This window comes from Linepithema humile, chromosome 6 (genome assembly GCF_040581485.1).
Source record: "Linepithema humile isolate Giens D197 chromosome 6, Lhum_UNIL_v1.0, whole genome shotgun sequence".
NCBI lineage: Eukaryota > Metazoa > Arthropoda > Insecta > Hymenoptera > Formicidae > Linepithema > Linepithema humile.
The window spans coordinates 25,133,152-25,155,905 of record NC_090133.1 but is presented as its reverse complement, the minus strand read 5'-3'; the positions used below and the strand labels follow the sequence as shown (position 1 = coordinate 25,155,905).

The following is a 22,754-nucleotide window of genomic DNA, read 5'->3' as shown; positions in this document are numbered from 1 at the left end:
TAAGGAGGAAGGGTTCTCCGACTGAATGCTGCGTAATTCTATAAGATACTTTATTTCGTCTCTACAAGATAAGCCCGTGATTGCACAACGAGTTGACTCTCTCTGCCCTACTCTACGTCTGCCTCGCCCTGTCTCGCTCCGTCCTGCTGCACGCCCGTCTCGGAAGATGTCGTGCCTGTTCCGGCGCCAACCATTGAGTAAAAAGAAACAGGAGGGAGCGTTTGGTCTTAAAAGTGCGGATGGAAGTGACTATATAAAGTGGTCGCTCAAGATGGCCGCTCAAGGGCGCCAATATTAAATGACTTGTTATGTTTAATTAGGAAATAATGTACAATTAAAAGAAAATAACTATAATATGCAACAATAATACCAAATTTTAATGGCGTTTTTCATTGGGATTGCACTCGTGCAGTATTTTTATAAGAGCAATGTTAAAATCTAAAATCTAAATTTATATTAAATCCTTCGTCCTTACAAAAATTTATCCATGCATTTCTTTGATCCGGATTTTTCGGAAACCTGTTTGTGAGTGAAAATTATTTAGTAATTATTGTGAATCTACAATTTCACAATACTATACATATGATTATAATCTCCAAAATAAAAATCTTATTATTGTTGATAATACTAACCGATGAAACGTTATTCCATGATTTCGAGCTGCTGCTGTTATGCCACAAGCTCTACAGTATACCATTTTGATCGTTTATTTTCATACACTGTTGCATAAAAGACTATACACTGCATATTAATGCGTACGGCGTACGGTATGCCGCTTGCCGCTATGCTCGAGCATTCCCTCTCACTTTCAAAAAGTAGTCGCTCAAGATGGCTGCCATGACGTACATCCGTCCGCGAATTTACCTAGTCCTGGCTAGAGACCCTCTAATAAGAGACTGGCCAACTTGACAGTTGCAACCATGTTTCAGCAAAATTCTGCGAGAGAGACAGGAATATATACACTAGAGACTCTCTACGACTCTCGCGTCAGACACAATCTATGTGTGACGAAGAGAGCGAATATAAGTCCGTGCTTAAGACGATTTTAAATATAAGAACGGACTATGGGCGGTATTCATAGTCCGTTCTTATATTTAAAATCGTCTTAAGCACGGACTTATATTCGCTCTCTTCGTCACACATAGATTGTGTCTGACGAAGAGAGCGAATATAAGTCCGTGCTTAAGACGATTTTAAATATAAGAACGGACTATGAATACCGCCCTAAGTTCGTGCTTAAGACGATCTTGAATATAAGAACGGACTATGGGCGGTATTCATAGTCCGTTCTTATATTCAAGATCGTCTTAAGCACGAACTTAGGGCGGTATTCATAGGCCGGTATTCATAGTCCGTTCTTATATTCAAGATCGTCTTAAGTATAAACTTATATTCGCTCTCTTCGTCAGACACAATCTATGTGTGACTATGAATACCGCCCATAGTCCGTTCTTATATTCAAGATCGTCTTAAGCACGAACTTATATTCACTCTCTTCGTCAGACACAATCTATGTGTGACGAAGAGAGCGAATATAAGTCCGTGCTTAAGACGATTTTAAATATAAGAACGGACTATGAATACCGCCCTATGAATACCGGCCTCTGGCTTCAACTCCGCTGGCTATAGCCGAGAGCACAAGCTTTTACATAAAGCATAACGCATAAGCATAAGGAAATTGATTGGTCTATATATAAGCATAAGCAAATGCATAAGGAAATGGACCAATCAATTTCCTTATGCTTATGCGTTATGCTTTATGCAAAAGTCTGTGCTCCGGCCATATGGCCGAATTCCCACTGAGCGCGTCACGCGTCGCGTTATCCGCCGCGTCACGAATTAACCAATCAAAACATCCCATTTTATTGCATCATGTGCCGCGCGACTCCTTGCGCGACGCATCGGTTTAGTTGCTTGACATTCTAGAGACAAAAGATTCTTCCTTTGTACGAGATCTCAGATCGCGCGCATTCGTTATGAGACAGGTCACAGAAAATGTAACAATATTCGTAAGTTCCAAATTATTATTTAATACTATTATTAAATAATTATTGGCTTAGTTTACATCGATTGTTTAGTACGCGTACCAAGTACTAAATCTGCTTCTCCGATAGATATAAATCGTTTAGTGTAAAATCTATACCAATCAAAGAAGCAGATTTAGTACTTGGTACGCGTACTACACAATCGGTGTAAACTAAGCCATTATTCTCTACTATTATCTTTTGTCTCCTTACGGCAACGCGTGACGCGCGACGCGCTCAGTGGGAATTCGGCCATATATTCCTAGGTCCATGGGACACATCTTGTGAGTGGCTGAACAAGGCTGAAGCTGACTGCTGAAGACAATTGACTTATTAATGTATCAAATACAGTTGGAGAAGAGGCGTTACGTAACATATGTAACGTAAATTTCTTTTCTAAATTTCTGTATGATTCTCACATTAGAATATATATCATGTAGAAATCATTTCACGCAAATAAGACAACAGAGCTGACTGCGGTTGTTACAGAAGTTCCCGCCTAAAGTACTGTGCTTAAAGTATAACCAGGTATAACTGAAATTTTTCAATTATATGTACTTATGTCGTAAAAATCGGTAAGTGCGATTGAGTTATGCTATTCACCGAAAAACGTATGCACTTATGAAGGGAATAAAATGAAAAGAAATATGACTATGTCACAATGATATGACCATATATCAATTTGCTAGTTAAATCAGGTTATGTTAGGTTGCTAAATATACAATGTATTTGAAATTTCTGTAGTGTAGGTCAGGATTAAAAATGATATAATTAATAAGTATAATTAATTGCAGTATGTATATGAAAAAATAATATTCGGGAAATAACTGAAGGTATATGCAAATATAGCCAACTGTTTTGCATTTTAACATATAAATGTAAAACTATTGAATTTGTATAATGAAAAATCAAAACAGAAATAGTGAAAAACGTTGCAATAATGAGTTCAGTAATAGTAATTTCAAGAAAAGCAATACAGGTATAATTAAATACAGGTATAATTTATTGGAATTATATTTTACAATTATATATTGTTTATATTAAGTTTTTCAACTTATATGTAAATTGTATGCATAAAATAATATATTATTTTCATATGAAATAACTTATGTAAGCATTGAAAACAAAGATATATAGTCACCCATAGAAAAATTTTCATGTAAGATAAAAATCAAAATTCCTATGACTTATATTTTGTTTTAATTTTTCTTTTTATGATTATTTATTGCATAATGTAGAAGTATATTAATATTGTATGAATTTGTTAATTTTAGAAAAATATCCAAATCTGGTAGTAGATGGGATTTTATATATAACAGAAAACATAAAAAATATAAGCTAGTTAAAAAACTAGTTGCTCCAGATGAATATGTCATTTATTCAGTACTTAATGTTGACATTGCTATGAAACTAGGAGTAGCAGCAAGTATGGTAAGAATAAAAGAAAATTAAAATATCTGAATCTTTTACATATAAAACAGGCTTTAAATATTTATATAACTTATGATATTTATTCTTAATAATTGCATTATTGAATGATATGAAATAGTAAGCAACTTAACTTTAATGTCTTGTGTACCAATTCCTTGTAGATAGCTCGTAGTATACTTACACTTCATGATACGTTAAAAGCAAATCCAGTGATAAGTCCTTATATTGCTCAATGGAAGAAATCAGGGTAAGATAAAATTAATATTTAGTTTTCTTGTTTTGTAATTCAATAATTTTAATATATTCAATATTAATATTTTTAACAATGGCTCAAAATAAAATTTAAGTATGTTTTTTAATATGAAGAATATAACATATATTTTTCAATCACATCTATAGGGAAAACATAATTGTTTTGCAAGGATATGATCATAAACATTTAAAATATCTCGAAGGAGAAGCGAAATTTACGGCTCTTGGTAAGCACGCTCTTTATCATCGATGGTATCATAGCCGTATAATGCTGGTATTATCAGTATTTGGACGGAAGGAAGAAATCGAGGATATCTTTGATGGCCTCTGCTATTGGCGATAATGGTAAGCACAGAAATAAATTTACAATATTTAAATTTAAAATAATGAATTTGAAGTTATTCTTTCTCACTCTGCAGCTTTCACTAATAACATCACAATATTGTAAAAATGAAATCAATAATTAAGTTAAATGTGACCAATGCATTTTTACACATAAAGTTTTATTTGATAACTAATAGTTTGTTTATCACATTGTTCTACATAACCGATAGCTGATACTGTATTCAAAGAATGAATAGATGGGAACGTCTATAAGAATACTATGCAATTTAACAGAATTTATAATCTCATTTATCTTATATAAAATAGTTATTAAAGTATTCACTTTCCACAGCTAAGAGCTCATCATACGATAAGAATAAGGAGAAAATGACCATTCTGCCTCGTCTGGTATCAATTATCAGTGAAGAGCTTATCGGTTGAACCTTTGATGCCAGTAATGTCTCAACCACACTGAGGGTTTCAGAAGTACACCACCCTGCTTGGAATCGTGTTACACATACTCGACGAGTGAGCAGTGAAGAAAGTAAGGGACACGCAAAAGGTGAGCAAAGAGAGGTAGGCGCCACGCCCGCCCCTCCATACATGAAGCACGGTTACAGAGGGGGCGCCTGAGGAGAATTGCTGGCGGTCGGCGCAGCCGCCCGCCGCGTTTTATGCAACCAGTCTTGCTTCGGAGCGAGCGAATCCACTGCCCCGGCCTTTGACAGACGGGGTAGCGTGTGCAGTGCCATCAGTATTGTCTGTCGTCGTCCGTCGGCCGTCTTTCAGCCCGTGTTCTAAGTACGTACGACTGGTAACGTGCGTGCTCACGGCTCTTCGGCGGAAGAACATCACACACCGGCCCCACGATCTAGTTTCACGCTGTGCTTTTCAGGCAGGTCACGACGGAGCCTACCTACGAGCCTGACATAGTACTACACCGCTATTGTTTTCTCGTGCGCGCTGACTTTGCCGGTGAGGCGAGCGAGGGAACAAACTCAGCGCACTTCGAACGACAACGAGGCGGTGTCGGCGGTGTTCGACCGATATCGTATCGCTCTACGTAGAGCTGCGCGGCACGTACGATTCACGATCGCACCCCACAGTCGTACGCTGTAGGCTCGTGTCTGCCGACGGAGTGTCAGTGCGACGAGTCGGTTGGTGTTCTGACACACGGGTGCATTATCTATGACTGTGTGTGCGTGCATATGTGCGTGACGTGTGCGTAAAGGCAAGAGAGCGACGGACTGGCGGTAAACGCGCACGAGAGAGAGAGGGACGGGCGCGACGACGATGCGGCCGTGAATCCTCGGTACGTGGCTGCGCTCACGCCGCGCGTACTCTCGCAGCAAGACACGAATACAACGACGACGTCGACGGGGACTACGGCAGGAGCGACAGAGAAAGGCGCGTACTCGCACGCGCTGCGAATTATCACGCATTTGCGTAACTACAACGCGTCTCTCGGCGCGTGCAGGCTCCTAACTCGGTCGACTCCTTCGACCTCCTCCTCGTCGTCACTATGGCGGACGACGAGGTTCTCTTCGATGATGTTTACGAGCTCTGCGAGATTATCGGCAAGTGAGTAACGAGAATTTCAGAGAGATAGAGAGAGAGGTAGAATCTGCGATAGATAGTGAGGGGTGCAAGGAGGTCTGCGCGAGAGAGAAAGCGTGGTGCGATTGGATGAACGGCAGTGGGCGGAGGTACCTTGAGCGTGTTGGTCGCGTGCGTCAGTGTATGCATGCTTTGCGCGAGCGTCTGCGCGTATGTGAACCCGTTGCAAATAATGCCTATATACATACATCATACCTACATTAGTGTGATACGGAACGAGTGAGTAATGACGCATAGAGTAAAGGAAGGAGATGCGAATCGAGTGAGGAAGACGAGCCGGGCGTCGCGTGTGCAAGTTTCTGTCTGCTTCCAGTTTCCACCTTCATCAAATTCCATCCAGTAACTTGACCCGTGCTTGCGAAGCGAATAAAATTGTATCATTTCCTTTTTGTCCTTGTACTACACGGTGCAAACAAATTATATTTTACTATTCATACTTTGATAGGAGACAGTCTATACACTGGGGAATAATACGCTAACATTTTATTAGGTAATAATAAAATTTGCAAGTTATCTTTAAATAATGTTCCATATCGCAATATAAAACCTTTGAGATTTGAGTTTGAGTTATTTATTACGAAAGGGATTCTTTTTAATGTTGGAATAAGTAACCGTAAGAAGAGATATAAACATTGATACTTGTTTCAATAAGGTTTTGACAGTTTATGTTATATCTCGTTCAAATAAATGGTTTAGTTGGCATATTGGCAACGGCTCATTCGTCTGTCGGGTTTACCTGTCGATAGACCATTTATCTGAACCTTTATAACATGTTGAAGCTAGGCTTTTCAAATTCATCTAGGAAACAAGATTGCAGTCTAACTCCAAAACAAAACACAGAACCACTAAAATATATTATCAGAGAAAGTAAAAATGTATGTATATAGGGGATAAAATTTTTGAATATATTTTTGAATATTTTTAAATAATACTATTTAAAATTCGAAGAATAGTTTTAAAAAGAAATTTTATTTTAAAAATAATGATAGTTGTTAGATACTTATAAATCTCAGTATCGTGCTTGTTCATAAATCTATCGTAAGGGGCTTTAAAGATTAATTTATAAAGAGGTTGTGTTTATCCATATTGATCCAAAGCGTCTCAAAAAAAATGGAAAATTATTCAGCCGTAATTTTTCGAAGGAGATGTGGAAAATATATCTTGTAGATCATTTAGGATGTTTTAGTTGCTTATTGATGAAATATTGATCGTTTTCGCACTGTGTGAATCCGAAAGTTAAATTTTTTTCACGATTACAGTAACCAACTATTAACACAAGCGGAGTAACGTGAATTCTTATATTTTTAATTATTGAAAAATTTACACGTTACGACAGTTCAATTGCAATTCAGCTTTTAATGCTTGTTTCGTGTATCGCACTATGTTAGCAATGATCGATTTCACCAAAACGGTTTATTTAATCTGCCGAAAGACTATAGGCCGAAAAGCAGAGATTGCTGTCACAGAAATGCAATTTCGTTTGTATCGGAAGCCAATACTTAATTTATCATTCAATTGGCCAACCTTCATGCCAAAATAATATACGTCACCAGCTGTGACCAAAATACGTATCACAAAGGCGTAGATATTTGACAATCATCGACTTATAACTCAGATTAATTAACCTGTTTGCATTAAAAAATATTTACAAAGAAACGAAATTAATACATACCGCGATTTAATAAAATATAATTTTATGAAATCGTCATTTAAATACATATTTTTACGGAATTAAAATATTTAGCAATACTTTCTTGCCAAGATAACGTTAGATTTATATTATCATGTTGGACCAAGTATAATAAATCTACATTATCTTAGCGTTAACGATACGTTCTATTTAAAGTTCTGTCCTTGTATGATAATAGATTTTCTCATGACTGAGAAATAAACGTCATGCACTTTTCGTAATGTTCTTGCGATAAAGGCTATTCATTAAGACACGCTCAATCGGTCACCCGGTATTAATTTATTTAAACTCGACTAGAACATCACGAATTCGACTAGAAACCCTGATGAAGCCAACATCGATATTGTGTGCTCTCCGTGATACATCGAAGTTGGCAAACTCACTAATTAAAACGTGCTTACGAATCTTGGCATCTCGTCGAAGATAATTTACCCGATTGGAGATCAGTTTATTTTTGCAATAAACTATGAAATAGTGGAAAAGATTGTTGATAAAGAAACACGTACTAATTCGTGATTCATAGCTTTTATTATCACATAACAAATTTACAATGAATCTCTCGAACGTATATATAAAGCTCACATAACGCGTACATTACCAGAAAAATTGTGTTTTGCAATAACATCGAAAAACGATTGCACACTTTTACAGAAAGCTGTGTCTTTGCACAAATTCCGAAATGATTCGCAAAATCATTTATTTGCCCGTCACGTACTAAACGTCTAATTTTGGATGCGGAAAGACGCATTCTCAAAGCTTTGGTGGCATTTCAATGAAAATACAAAAGTCGTCAGAAGCTTTGAACAAGCGCCAAAACGACTCGATTAAGAAGGAATAAAAAATAAACATTTAATTTTAGCATTGTTCGGCAAAATATATATTTTTTAAATTATATAATAAAATTTTAAATAATCAGCGAATAATGAACTCAGGAAGCTGCAGGCTATTTTTAACTATTTCATCGAAGAACCGATGAAACTAGCATTTAGTTCCATACACTTTTTTTATACGGAAACTTCTACTTATGCAAAAATCACGAATTTATGCAAATTTACCACACCGTGATGAATAGGTACACTAAGCAAACGAAAAACTGGTGAATAAGGAATAGAAATATTCGGAAGTTTGGGAGACGTGTAACGAATACGTAATGCGATTCTAACAAATACAAACGAGTATTAGTATGAAATCCGAATCGATTCGCTCATGAGGCCATAAAGCAACTAAAAAATTTATATAAATGAAATTTACAGTCTAACTGTATATTTAATTGCATATTTACACAACAATATTGCTTTTTGTTGCGTAACAAGTAGTGCAGAAATATTTTAATGAGAACAGTTTAAAGATCACTCTTCACACATATATCTATATATACTGTGAACGAAACTGAATTAAATTTATGATGTTATTGGTTCATTCTTCGTTCATTACAGTTAATTGGCATAGCAAAGCCGGAGCGACGCTCTTTTCTGCGTCAATTTAACTTAAATGCTGTAATCTACAGCTCGCAGAAGCGGTCCTTTTAAAATCATTCTTTTCAATCAACTACTATGAGGTCTCTCTTTAGATATTTCAAAATGGAAACATAACGGCGACATTTTCTGCTTCTATATTTAATAATTAATTTATTTCATACCCGTTGAAATTGCCGTTTCCTCTAATAGTTCTCAACATCGCACTTCTGCGCATTTAATTGAGTTTTAAATCTATTAAATAAATATTCAGCACATGCAACGTTTTGTTAACTTTTCTACAGAATGCTATGAATTCATGAAAGAATATGTGCACAACCATTTTGTGATCATTTTTTACATTGTAACAACTACAAGCTTTGAAATTTAAATTACGCTTATGACTGATTCTACTATTTATAAGAGAAAAATAATGAAAAAGATAGGATATGTATACAAAGCACATCGGTGAAACAACAATATCATTAATGTTACATATCTGTTTCTGGCCGTTACTAGTCAATAAATAAAGTTGCATCGAGTTGTATCAGTTGTATCAAGAGCTGTTGTGAAGATAGAAACGGAGTTATCAAACAGGAGCCCTCGACGCTCTTACTTCGATGCTCCAACATCTCGCTGGAGAGCGAAAGCACCGAGAAATCCTCCCATGCTCCGACAGGTTTAAATCTCGATGCGGACACGTACAAGGCGAGATACGAGGCGGCATGCTCTGCTTTTACGATTCTCGCCCTACTTTTCATTTCTCTCATAAACTCCCGGACGAAAGGTTCTGTGTGTGCTTGGATTTTTCTAAAGGCAAGCAAAATTCTTACCGATAAAATTCGTCCTTGAACTTAATTACATAGTTTGGGTCTTTGTGCTAAATTCTTTTCGGAATTGCATTATACGGTCTGCTGATTATCGCACGATAAACGCTAGATATGTGAAAATTAAATTACACAATGTTTTAATTATGCAGCTGCTAAAAGTAGCAACAGATTTCTTAACTGTATAATGGAAATAACTATTGCGATATATTTTATTTGAAAAGATATAACATTGACGAATATAAGAATCTATTTTTATAGAATTCAAAATAAACATGAAAAAATTACAATTTATATTTATTAATTTATTCGTTATTTGTTGGATTTATGTTTGATATTTAAATATTTGTCTTTATTTAGCTGGAATATTGCATTCTGCTTCATTTTGTAATAGAATTTATCGTAATACGAATGTTAACCATATGATAAACGTTGAATCAAATTTGTTCAATTTCGAAGAATATATTGTGTTACTTTTCTCGTTATAAAAATATTGGACCATAATTAAAAATTAGATTATAACATTTCTGCTATTGTATCACGGAAATGCTTTGAGATATAATAGTTTTCAACGCTACGACTTTTTCAATTATTTAATACGGTAAAAGCTAATTTGTTGCACATTGAAATTTTTTTTCTTGTATTACTCAAGTTTTCTTACATTGCATTATTACTTAAAGCGATTATTAACACAAATCTATAATTTTAGAAAACAAATATCTATATAGAATATAGGCATATGTGTGAAATAATATATTGTACAAATATTTTCATCTCGCGGTATATATTGTTATTCACAGAGTAACTATTTGATAGAGTAACATGATACATTTCAACAAAGCTATTTATTTTTTTTTTAAGTTGATATTAAAAACTTTTTCATGTCTGTACGTGTACGTTTATTGCATCTCTAGTCTGCAAAAATATGGAGTATTTTTTCTGTGAGACAAATCTCCTTACGAAATTATGTCACAGATAACTGCCTTAAATCTTTAGCCTTTCAAAATAAATCCTAGTTTATGTTATCAAGATAAGATTGTCTTGAACTCACGTGCAATTTCTCAACATCTTTGAATACCGCGTGACGTGCTGACACACACAAGCCATTCTTACTTCAGCAAATTTCTTCAGAACTATTTATCTTGATATGAAGTTGTTAATGTCTGGCATAACGCTCTCACTTAATGACGCTCTCATTTATTCCTAATACGTTCGTTTACTCCAGTAAATTTTGGATTTTGGCCAATTAACATGGGATGCTACAACTCATATGGTTTATTTCGAACTTTGCCTGATTTCCTATTACGCTGAATTAACTAGGTATAAGTGTGTATACACTGAAATTTATGACAATATCGATATACTTTTACTTATGTAATATTACATACATATCAACATTGATCACATTTCTTCCAGAATCGATATTTTGCAGTATTACTATTATATGCTTGATAAAAAGAATCGTTGCTATAACAAATAATCGAAAGTGTATAGGTATAATTAATATGCATTATAAAAATGTACAGCGCGAATTTCCGGAGGTATATCATTCACAATAACTTGCTAACATCTCTGTATTCAGCATCTCGAACGCAGGAATGTTGCCTTCCTGTTATCGACACCTCGCTCGTATCGAAGATAAAGTGCTTAGTGTGTTCGAAAGGTATTGTTACTTCGATACTTTCGACTCCTTGTGTAGACTTATGTTAGACGTGTATCATACTGTGTGTGTCGTATAATATAATGCACAGTACAATGTACTGCAATTCTCTTTTTTTTTATATAAATTTTTTAACAATCTGTACACACGTAAAAATAAGAAGTTCAAAATAGGTACAAAAATCTACAATTATGTATATAATTCATTTATCACGATTATACACGTGTATTCTATTGTTTCGTATTTCACATGCATTATGCATAAAAACAGAACCAAATGATTCGCTCGTGTCACGTTAGAATATTGATTACATCAAGCTCTGGCACAGTGGGCACTGCTCTTCGCAGGTCAGTGACGTCGCAAGCGTATAAGATGCCGGCCTTGATATCATTCTTCTCGATTATCCACAGCCACGCGACTCTCTCGCTGACATCTGTACAAAGATATACATCGCTTGTGACCGAGTCGATGAACGGATCGTTGAGACCTATAAACGCGATGCCCCGCCTGCTCAATGGATCGTAGATGACTTTCCAATAGAACTTCGGTACAGATATTGCGCCGTCGACACCCAGGTATACGGGCTGCTGTTCGTTATGAATGTCCAACATGGTCATTTGTCCGTGTACCCCCGTGTAAACGTCGAGATCCAAATTCTTCGTAGTAGCGAATATTCTCACGATTACCTCCAAGTAATACCAATTGCCTTCGTTAAAAGATTTCCACTGAGGCGCAGTGTTCAAGTACCAAAAGGTACTCCTCTGCTGGGCGCCGTAGACAAAATCCGCTTTGGCCGCGAGATGACCGCGGGAGAGGAACTGTTCCGACTTCTTCAATCGTTGTTTAGCCAACTCGGTCGAATTTAGGATCTCGGCTAGCGTATTCAACTGAGTTTTGAATTTATACAATTGGTCTATATCTATGTCGGGATAAAAACTCCCCGCTAGAAACTTGCTCGGTCTTGAACATAAAATTTTCACTTTTTTTAATGCTGATTTAACTTGTATGTCATTTGTTAAAACTTCTCAAATCTCAATATTGATTAATTATATTTATCCAAGAATTTCTTAGTGAAAGGAAAGATTATTGAATTAAAAATGCATCGACGAAATGATTGATTATCAGATCTTACCTAGGATAATTTATTTGATAATATTTAATCATTTTTGTCATCTTGAACTTCGTGTAATATGTCACCTTCGTCTCGTCGTCGCGGCATAATTCAATAGTAGGAATGAAACTGCCGCTCACGCTGAAACCAATTTCGATAGGGCTGTGTCTCTCGAGGCAAGGTAGCGAGTCCATACGCTTAGCGCGATGCCAGGTGTGAGACTTGCAAACTAAGGACGAGAAGCGAATTCCGGTAATTTCATTCACGTCAAACACATCATCCCTCACGCAAACTGCTTCGACCTTATCGCCCCAATTTTCGTTTGTGAGATAATTATTGTCGCCTGGGCATGCCAGGTAAATGGAGCCATTTACAGGTATCCTTATCCTCCCTCCATGATCCTCCGGGTACCAGATGGTCATATTCTGGTTTAAGAGCAACGGCTGAGGTTCTTTAAGATTGCCACTTTGGTAATTTATGGAAATTGTACAGCTAGGATCTAAAAATGTTATTGTAACAGCAGTAAAACCACAACACAATGTTCACAAAGGTTTGCGAAATGATCGGATATTTTACCAGTGCTAATTAGATTCGCAATTGCCCAAGCGACATACGTACTAAACAGAACAACTCTCATGATGGCACTTTAACGGTTGCACAGGAAAAAGGAATTCTTTTCCTCTATTCTTGGTTTTATACCTGTCGATGAGCAACTAACCTTCGTCACATCAGTGAGAAAAGATAATTTCTAATAATATTGTGATTTTGTTATCGACTGTCATTTGTGAGAGATAACGTTTCTAGTAAATCATATTTTACTTCAACGAAAATATTGTTGACATGTAAATGTAGATAAGTTGTGCCCCTAACTTTTTAGATAGGCTGCACGAACTGAATACATAAAAAATGCGCGATTGCTGCATTAATTTTATGCACATTTTCGCAGTAAATAATAAAGCAACTAAATAATAATGAAACAATACACGCGCAATAATGTTTTGTCATATTGTGTCTGCTTCATTATTATCTAAACTAGAGATGGGAATTAGTTGCAACTTTCGGCTCGATCTTCTGATTGACGCCCACTGTCCCCTTCTTGCCGCTCGCATTCTAATAACGAGTCACTAAACGCGCTAACAATGTCCGTAACTAAGGTGCGCGATACTCACAATCAGCCTCAGGAATGTCACAAATACAACAAGATAATAAATATGAGACAATTATTAACGCGTTCTTCAACAATAGTATCTCAGGTGATGTAGAATTTGGATGTGGGATTTCCAATCTATATTTATCTTATATTTATTATTTTGTTGCATTTGTGATTTGGACATTTCTGAGTTTGAGTATCGCGCACCTTACTTATGGGCGTTGTTAATGCGTTTGATGACTTGTTGTTAGCATGCGAGCGGCAAGGAGGGAGCAGGAGGCGTCAATCAGGAAATCGAGCCGAAAGTTGCAACTAATTCCCATCTCTGATCTAAACCTTATGTTAGATAAATGCAATATGGCGTACAATTATGCAGATCGCATTCTTGTTTCTTAACAAAGGCATACAAGTGACGGCAGAACTTTGCACTATTTGAAACTTTTTTTTATTTAAATATGTTAGTATTAATTATTCGATAATAGGTAAACCTTTAACGAATTTTATGTTGTTCATTTTTTATCGGAAAATTATTATCGTGTAGGAATGTTTGGAAGACTCCATTTTGTGCCAAGTAGAATATTCGTTGACAAATATTACCGCGGATGTTTGTTTATAAATGCTATTGTCAGAGATAAATCAATGTCTCTTATCTTATAGTATAATATCTGATATTATATATAGTTATTACAAAACTTGGATTTGTGTCAAATGATTTTGATATAATAAAAAAAATTAATTAATAGTTTACAATTTCATTTTTATGAACATTTCATTTTTATGACATTTTATAAACCGAGATGTGAACGTACATATATTGCAAAACAATAAAAATCTGCGAAAAATCACTTATTGCTTGTAATGTGTTGATGTCATAAGCTATTATTGAATTATTTGTATATTTTAACAAATTTTGATATTTTATATAAATTCATATATGTAAATTTCACTCTTTTGCGATATTGATGTTTTTATACTGTACCAGCATATTAAATTGTCTGAATTGGAAATGCTGATTAGATTAATTGGTTTGTGTTTGTTAAGCTGATATATTTATGATTAGATATGTAGCATGATAAATGCATATAAATATTAATATTTCATTGATTGATATCTGTATGAATATGATATTTGTTTAAATATGATATCTTTTCATAATTTTGTAAGCTCTTAAATCGTCATAAATTTAACGAACGTTTCCGGTGCGAGGGAAGTTTGTGAAATCGACTATAACTCTCATTATTACAAAGTTTAGCTCCAAGTAATAAGCAACTCATAATAGCAATACATAGTAAGGAAAATACGTAATATCAGGCGCGGCTTAAGTTTAACAGAGCCGCCGACAAGTCAGAGACGAATAACAGCCGCATTTATGTACTCCGTTTCGGCAATATCAGTCAAAGCATATGTAATCTGTATGTGTCGATAAGAGTAATTGCAGAAACTGTGCTCGAGGTAAAAGCTGAATAGTCTGATGAAACGTGTCGGTGTAAAAGGGGGTATTTCAGCAGGTTAAACGAGCGTCTGAATCTCGCGAATGCCGGTTAGAGACGTTATTTGTTCCTGACTATTGCTAACAATCGCATTTAGTGGTTTCAATCCTCCGTCGCTCTCCTTTCCTTGTGCGTGGCAGGGCATGCTCGTCATGTTTAACGTGCTTCCGATACTGCGGAAATGAATGAGATATAGAGATGGAATGTTAATGTCGACCCGATGTATGCTGCTTCTGTATCTATGGCCGAACACTCAATTTCGATAAATCCGAAACCCCTCGGAAAAACATTCCGCATGAAGAAAACAGAATCCTATGTCTTCTATTGTTTGAAACAAACTTGTTCACATTAATGAGCTGCGGATTAGACCATAAATCTGTGATTTGAGTGCGCAGCGTGTTCCATTCAATGACAAGTTATGTTCAGTTAAGTTATGGCTTTAGCGTGAGCGGCATGTTATCCAGATCTATCTGGAAATTTCAATCGGGTTGAGCATACGCCGACCCGATATCCTAATTACCATTTTGGAAAGCAGAATTCTGCATGAAACTTGGACGCTTGTATTCGCGATACGCTCTGAACGGAGCCTTCGGCGTAACTTGTACCGACGAGCAAAGTTCAATTACGACAGATTCGAGGTCTAATTTACAATGGCCAAGAGGTTAAATAGGGTCTGATGATTGAGAACTTGTATTAATAGTCTCCGTGCCCATGTACGCCTTATAAAAGAAGTGTTGTTTATATGCATTCCATCGAGATGAAATGTTTAATGAAAGAATTCCAACGATCGATGAGTTAATCTGTCATTTACAGCAATGTGTTATTTTATATACAATTTTGGAAAGGAATTAGACTTGTAGGGGAATACAAAAAGAATTTAAAATATTCGTTTAAACGTAGAAAAATATCTTAGGTGCGTATTTCTCAAATGGAAAAATCGGTTTCGAATATAGGTCATACTAGTGTTTGATCCTTTCTGGAAACTGACGAGATGTCAATAAGTTCTTATAAAAGGCGGATTACGTTGTCGTGCCAATCGCTTTATGAAGGCCTTAAGGCACTCAAGGGCCGTCTTGTAAGAGAGCTTTTAACAACGAAAAGCGAGGGATGATGCATTTAGTAACTCATTCGCGGGTATACTGGAGATGATGGTTTGTGTGTGACAGCAAACGATTTACATAGGTACATTCTTAAAAGACTGCATTGCATCATATTGATTCTTTAACTTATGGTAATGTTATAGTAAAAAAAGAAATATAAGAAATTAGGTTTTTTAAATAATAATTAAGAATTACTGTCCAATATTTAATTTCATGCTTTGCGCTAAAATTTGATTAATACTTTGGCTTGCTGCCATTATTTTAGCACATTTGATATTCAAAAGAACATAATGAACGTGTTTCAATATATCACATTCACAAACTATCGATCAAAATATTAATGTTTCAAATGTATGATTTTAATAATTTAATAATATATTTAATATATTTAAATTCAAAACAATGCAATTATTTCCAATTTCCAGTCGTTTGTTATATTATTATTGGTATTTATGATATTGTTATTAAATTTTTTTGCATAAACAGTCATTGTGTGCCATGACTACAGTTATTATAAAATAAAGTACAAAAGTAGGAATATTAAAAAATATTTATATAAATATTTTGATGTAATCTTCGACATGGAGAATTAATTTTTGACACAATTGCTGACTCTTATTATTTTAATTTCAAAGAGTTGCAAAATTAAAAATATGCGCTCATGTATATTGATTAAATGAAATAAAAAATAATATTGCTTTTTAAATGTTGACAAGAAATAATATAGGAGATAGAAAAATGTCTTTAACAATAAAATAAATTCTAAAAACTAAAAGAAGAGAAATATATTATTAGTATATAGTTACAGATGAAATATAAACGTGAGTTTGTACGGTATTTAGAATAATTTGCATGTACTATGTAGGGGTTTGATTTGATGAGGTATCATCGCTGTATGGACCACAAGAGCAGATGCTTGCGTGAGACGCTATACGCACGACATTCTCCATTGTGGGTTTTCACTAATTCCATGAATGTGCGCGTGGTTATCATTCGATGGATAACCGAGACCGCTATCGAATTTAACCCTTAAGACCTGATCGTATGACCTACTCATGTACGTATAGGCACAGCTATCCACCTGTCTCACAGATTATCAATCTTATATCGTATAGTACCTTAGTATACAATATCAACATCCAGAAATCGATATCTGTGACTTGAAAATAAACGAACGTATATTCTAATTATAGATATAGAATACACATTTCGTTTCTTCTATTTCTAGATTACAAATTGATATCGCACATTCTTGTTCCGAAATACATATTGGCATTTATTTCGTTGTTGTTCTATTTGTATATTAAAATCATGAAAAGTAATAAACCGGTCTATGTTGTGCAAAGGTAAAATTAATTCTTCAAAACTACATTTTTTAATTTTTTTAACATAGTTATTTTTTTAGCATAGATACATGTATTTAAAAAAAATATATTTTGTTAGAAATTATATCGTTTATATACAAAACCAATAATTGATAATTTTCAAATTATTTTAAATTTAGAAGAAAAGTTTTTACACTTTTATCAATTTCTAAGATATTTCTTTATCTCTCTTAAAATATGTTCAATGTGTTTGTATCTTTTCTTGATGTCTCATAAATTTCTAATTTTCTCAACGAACCATGACCTATATTGACATTTCCTTTTTCTAGATTTTCTTATATTTTTTGTAAAAACTTGTAAAATTTACATGTAGATGCAAAGGTAGTACGTCAAAATTAGTACGTGTATGCGTAGGAAAAATGTAAAGTTACAGCGCACGCGACATTTAAAAATGACGTTAGGTCACCGGAAGGATGTGACCTTGGTCTATAAAGTGATATCAAAGAAATCTCAAGATATTTATCCTTTAATACTAAAATTTCAATATTTTATAACAGTCTTATACATTTTTTAAAGTATTCTTTTATTAATGTATCTAAAATTAACGAGACATGCATCTTGTGTTTTATTTATAATTTTATAGCTGCAACTTGTGAAAAATAAATTTACTCCCAGGGACAAATTAATTAAAATATAAATTATGTAAAAAATATTTCTTTAACGCGGCGTTTATATTGCGATCTAAAAAATGTGCAAATTTTTTTTATATGAAATTTATTACTTTTTTTCAGTCAAGTATTAATATCATGTAATCTAACTATATCTGCATCGATCAATCGAATGCATTCTATTTACGATTTGCAAGTTATTCTAATGTGCAACTCTCAAGCAACTCTCGCGAGCATAATTATTGTTGTTGACGACTGTATTGTTGCAGGGGACCATTCAGCGTCGTTCGGAAATGCATTCACCGTCATACCGGGCAGACTTTTGCCGTAAAAATCGTCGATGTGGCAAAGTTCACTTCTAGTCCCGGGCTCAGCACAGCGGGTGAGTATATATAGCAAATATAGTATAAGATGTCGGAAACAACCGAGGTTTCTCTTTCCGGTTTCAATGATTTTCGTGACCGACATATTACACGAGTAAGCAGTTTAACATACGACGTGTTTTTCTTTACACAATATAAAGTAAATTTAGCGTTAAAAATAAAAAAGCAAGCAAAAATTGACTGTACATATTTGACTTTAATTTTCGAATATATTTGCGGTATTAGTGAAACATTTTGTGATTACACGTTTTCCGAGTTTATGGCATAATCCTCATAATTTTTTCTGTTTCAAAATATTTACTGAGTAATTATAAAACGCTTTTAATACACTATCGCATTTTTATTTAAAATATTTTTTAATATATACTTAGTTCATGATTTATTCAGATTAAAGCAAATATATAGTGAATTGAGCTTTTTGAGAGATTGTTTAATTATTCATTATCCAAATAAACATATGCTAAAAACTCATATTTTGTGTTTTTGACCATTTTACACAAACTAGTTAAAATAAGTGAGAAATAGTTTCTATCATTTTTTTACGAACACTACCATTAATTTCTACCAAAACAAGGCCTATATACCTTTTTATTCGCTTACTTGATAATGTTCGTTTCCCTCAATGTTGTGCAAACGTGGGTCGAGAGTCGTAAACCGGCGCAAGGGTCATTGTCCAATTGAATGGAAAGGCGAACCATTGTCGCCATGCACATTTTTCGGGGATTTAACACACCAGCCGACAGGTGCAGACGATATATGAGAAGCATTGTTTTAAAACCGATTTTTTTCTAATAAAGCACGTTTTTCTAGAAATAAGAATTTTATAATTTTTAACGACAATGCAAAAGTAAAATATGAACCAATTGCAAACATATTGCGAATTTATTAACAGGTAGATAAATAAGAGTTTAGCAGTGGAAAAAAGCGATTTTGATACAACTTTAGTGGAATTTCTAAATTCTTTACAGCATTAAAACAGCATTAATTCTTTACTGCAATAAAACGGAAAAAAAGGAAACACAATTTTTATATCAGGAATAACTCCTATAACAATATAATGTCAATAATAAAACAGCTGTTTACCTAAGAGTCTATATGAGATTTTTAGGATCCCACGGAATTCCATAAGGAAATACCATGAAACATATGCGAACATAATGTAATACTTCGTTCCTACTTGCCGAACACATAACTATATGTATATAAGGCGAGAACATTTCGGTAGAGGATGATGTCGATGTACGATATTACGAAGCTTTCTCGTTCACACCATCTTTCTTGTCATTTCCAATACGCATGTTACATGATCCGTATCTATAAAAATTTGCTTCGTATAATGTTTTCTAACTCTATTAATTTTCAGCTACAGTAAAGAGAGACAGTAAAGGACAAAATTAAATTTTTCAATTACATATTAAAGCATATTACCGAATTGAGTTAAAAATAAAGAACAAAACTTTATCCTTTAACTTTGAGTGAAATTTACATCAATGAGATTTTAATGTAGCGCTTAGTTATAAAGATATTTAAAAAGAATTATCAAGTTGTGAAACAGTATGGCATAATTTTCTGATGAAAGTTTCGCTCAGAAAGTTAATATCGGAGCACAAATTAGATAAAGAATTTATAGGTGAAAAGTGCGCCGATAAGTCTGTGTATAATTATTATATGTGTTGAAATTTTATTAGTAATCATCACCAATTATTTTAATTTTTTTTTATAAAAGTGTAGAAATTTGTATCAAAATATCGTTTACTTAAAACCTTCTTGTTAAAACGTTGCTTGAAAAACTGGTGAAGAGAACGAGAAATGTTTAATCACCATGTACAACATTTATTGCAATTAGTTCCTTGCACTTTTTTGTGATACGTTTCTGATTTAGCACATAGCTGAAAAATACAACTGAGCGTTTTCGTTACTGTAACTTTCATATCTTTGCCCGAAACTGCAGATTCCATTGCAGTTCAGTGCAGATACGGCATCTAAATTGACTCTGGTAAAAACGATCTCGGAAACGAAGGTTTTATATTCGATTCTCGATATCTAGGATACGCTATCTAAAATTTTATTTCATTGAAATAGGTTTAAAATTATCTATTCTATTTTTGTAAAAATCTATATAAAGTATTATTCTCTTCCAATATTATTTTTATTTCTAATTATAACTTTGTGTATGAATTTATGCGTTTGTAATTCATAATCATATTAATATCTGCTGTGTTTACACAGCATTATGTGTTGAAATTTGAGAAATTTTATTAACTGCATAACATTTACTCTGCAAATAAATTGTAAATTTGCCTCCCATAATTTTATATTATGTGCTTTCATGATTTTTCATACATTTCTTCATGTATTTGATATCTCCGATAAATTTCCAATATTTGCACTTTCCTTCTTGTAAACTTTTTGGCGAATTTTATGTTAATTTACTTCTTTTTTTTAAATTTGATTTGCACAAATTTTTTAATTTTAATGTTTTTAATATTAATTTAATAACGTTAAAATGAAAAACCTACCAATCTACCAAAAAAATCCGTTTGAAATCATTTAGAAAGTCTTAGTATATTCAACAGTTACAATATATATTGCGTATAAGCATTTTATGTATGAAACGCTGCGTTAAATCCACATTTTGCATGTTTTAGATTTGAAACGGGAAGCTACAATATGCCATATGTTGAAACATCCGCATATTGTGGAACTGCTGGAAACCTACAGTTCCGAGGGCATGTTATACATGGTCTTCGAATAGTAAGTATGCAAAAACAAACATATTTTATATTTGGCAAGTATATGTTATATATTCCTTCTGTATTTTATTATTTTGCGCATTAATATTAGAATTTATAAAAACGAGAATTTATAAAATCTCTAACAGATATGTCTATTTATCTAATATTTATCTATTCGCTTTAAGATCGGACTTTCAAATCTTGTAAGATTAAAGCTGTGAAAAGTGCAGCACAAGTAATTATAGTTGTATACTTTCAATCGTGAACTTTAAGCTAGTCTTTTTTTAGAAAAAACGACTTTTGAAACGAAGAGCGTCAATCTCGTCCTTTATATGCCATCAAGTCTACACTCTCGTCTTCTTGGCATAATTATTACCTTCAGGCTAGTGGAACGTTATACTTTCGATGCAGAAAATGGAAAAGCCTCACATTTGTCGAAAATGAAAGACTCGACAAAATAAATACATGACATTTCCTTAACGGCTCAATCTTTACTCGGGAAAGGCACGTTTTCCATTTAGTTGTTTGCTATCTATTATAACGTTCTACTATAGTTCGCTCTATAATTGGATACACATATCCGAGGTGCTCTTGAAATAATCTATCGGATAAGATAGCTGCGGTTTTTAATAGACCTCGTACTCAAGGCGTTTTTAACGAGATTATTTAAATAATATAATACCCAACTACGCGCACGCTCCGTTACTTCCTTCATTTTAACGAGATATTGTTTCTTTCACGACAAGAAATTTTTAATTATTGATAATATTTCATCGAAATTTCCCGTGAATTAATTGAGTATTAAATTTTATATCTTTTCGTACTTAATTTATATAAATTATGATCGTACAAGTAGATAATAATATTGATAAAATAATTGATAATAGATAATTAACAAAAATTAATTTAAAAAAGAACATATAAATTAAAATAGAAATTTTTATCGAGTCGTACATTATCTGTTCCTAATTTAATATTTTGTCTTTTTTTCAGCATGGATGGCTCTGATTTGTGCTTCGAGGTTGTAAGACGAGCAACTGCTGGATTCGTATACAGCGAGGCAGTTGCGAGGTAAGAAAATTCATTATATCTATCATCCGCGCACAGAGCATACCGCGAACACATCGTGAATCCAGTCTGTAGACAGTACATCCATTTAAACATTATCTCCTGAAGCTAAGCCCAGCATCGCTTACTTCGGATGTAGCATGATGCGCTGGCATCATGCCGCAGGAACACGCATTGCAACATTCTATATTATTTCGTCTTAAATGTTTCAACAACCTTGATATCAATATTAATCGTATTACATTTATTTTATACATAGTTTGTATAAAATAAATATATGGAGTTTATTATATATATTTTTTTAAATAATTGAAAGAAGGATCATGTAGATTTAGATTAAAAAAAAAAGAGTTCTAGTATCATTCTTATTTTCCACATTATCTATTTTTGATATATCTTTAATGAGAATTTTAAAAGAATCTCTTTTCTATTTTATTAAAATGCA

General features: G+C 33.9%; 3 protein-coding genes across 17 annotated transcripts in view; 2 read left to right on the top strand and 1 right to left on the bottom strand.

Annotated features, from left to right (window-relative positions):
* The first annotated feature begins 1,462 nt into the window (after window positions 1–1,462).
* Window positions 1,463–4,524, top strand: LOC137000649 (uncharacterized). Of its 2 annotated transcripts, XM_067357857.1 has the most exons (6): window positions 1,463–2,552; window positions 2,819–3,019; window positions 3,299–3,455; window positions 3,617–3,702; window positions 3,855–4,052; window positions 4,384–4,524. In XM_067357857.1, exons 2-5 carry the CDS (start codon window positions 2,925–2,927, stop codon window positions 4,048–4,050), a joined length of 534 nt encoding a protein of 177 aa, XP_067213958.1. In that variant the 5' UTR covers window positions 1,463–2,552; window positions 2,819–2,924; the 3' UTR covers window positions 4,051–4,052; window positions 4,384–4,524. The 2 variants fall into 2 exon arrangements, with proteins under 2 accessions (XP_067213958.1, XP_067213959.1); XM_067357858.1 differs by lacking the exon at window positions 4,384–4,524 and having other exon boundaries at window positions 1,466–3,019; window positions 3,855–4,111.
* The window catches only part of CASK (peripheral plasma membrane protein CASK), a 168,399-nt gene continuing 150,071 nt past the window's right edge, over window positions 4,427–22,754 (top strand). For 5 of the 14 annotated variants that reach the window (XM_067357853.1, XM_067357856.1, XM_067357851.1 and 2 more), the window contains exons 1-4: window positions 4,430–5,612; window positions 18,393–18,505; window positions 21,155–21,260; window positions 22,235–22,312. In XM_067357853.1, coding sequence (XP_067213954.1) covers window positions 5,554–5,612; window positions 18,393–18,505; window positions 21,155–21,260; window positions 22,235–22,312 — 356 coding nt within the window. In that variant the 5' untranslated portion in view covers window positions 4,430–5,553. Of the gene's footprint in view, window positions 5,613–5,642; window positions 6,139–18,392; window positions 18,506–21,154; window positions 21,261–22,234; window positions 22,313–22,754 lie in introns of those variants that run through there. The other 9 variants (XM_067357844.1, XM_067357843.1, XM_067357846.1 and 6 more) reach the window with 4 other exon arrangements.
* LOC105677008 (uncharacterized) lies at window positions 11,097–13,222 on the bottom strand. The gene is made up of 3 exons (XM_012375280.2): window positions 12,967–13,222; window positions 12,412–12,889; window positions 11,097–12,239 (listed from the first exon to the last, which is right to left on the bottom strand). The coding sequence occupies exons 1-3, from the start codon at window positions 13,025–13,027 to the stop codon at window positions 11,570–11,572; spliced, it is 1,209 nt and encodes a 402-aa protein (XP_012230703.1). The 5' UTR covers window positions 13,028–13,222; the 3' UTR covers window positions 11,097–11,569.

Coding starts and splice junctions, on each gene's coding strand:
- LOC137000649 (XM_067357857.1), top strand. CDS start 2,925: ATGAAAAATCAAAACAGAAATAGTGAAAAACGTTGCAATAATGAGTTC. Junction 3,020..3,298: donor ACAGGTATAATTAAATACAG/GTATAATTTATT, acceptor TGTTAATTTTAG/AAAAATATCCAAATCTGGTA. Junction 3,703..3,854: donor GCTCAATGGAAGAAATCAGG/GTAAGATAAAAT, acceptor TCACATCTATAG/GGAAAACATAATTGTTTTGC.
- LOC105677008 (XM_012375280.2), bottom strand. CDS start 13,027: ATGAGAGTTGTTCTGTTTAGTACGTATGTCGCTTGGGCAATTGCGAAT. Junction 12,890..12,966: donor TGCGAATCTAATTAGCACTG/GTAAAATATCCG, acceptor TAACATTTTTAG/ATCCTAGCTGTACAATTTCC. Junction 12,240..12,411: donor TATCAAATAAATTATCCTAG/GTAAGATCTGAT, acceptor TTTATGTTCAAG/ACCGAGCAAGTTTCTAGCGG.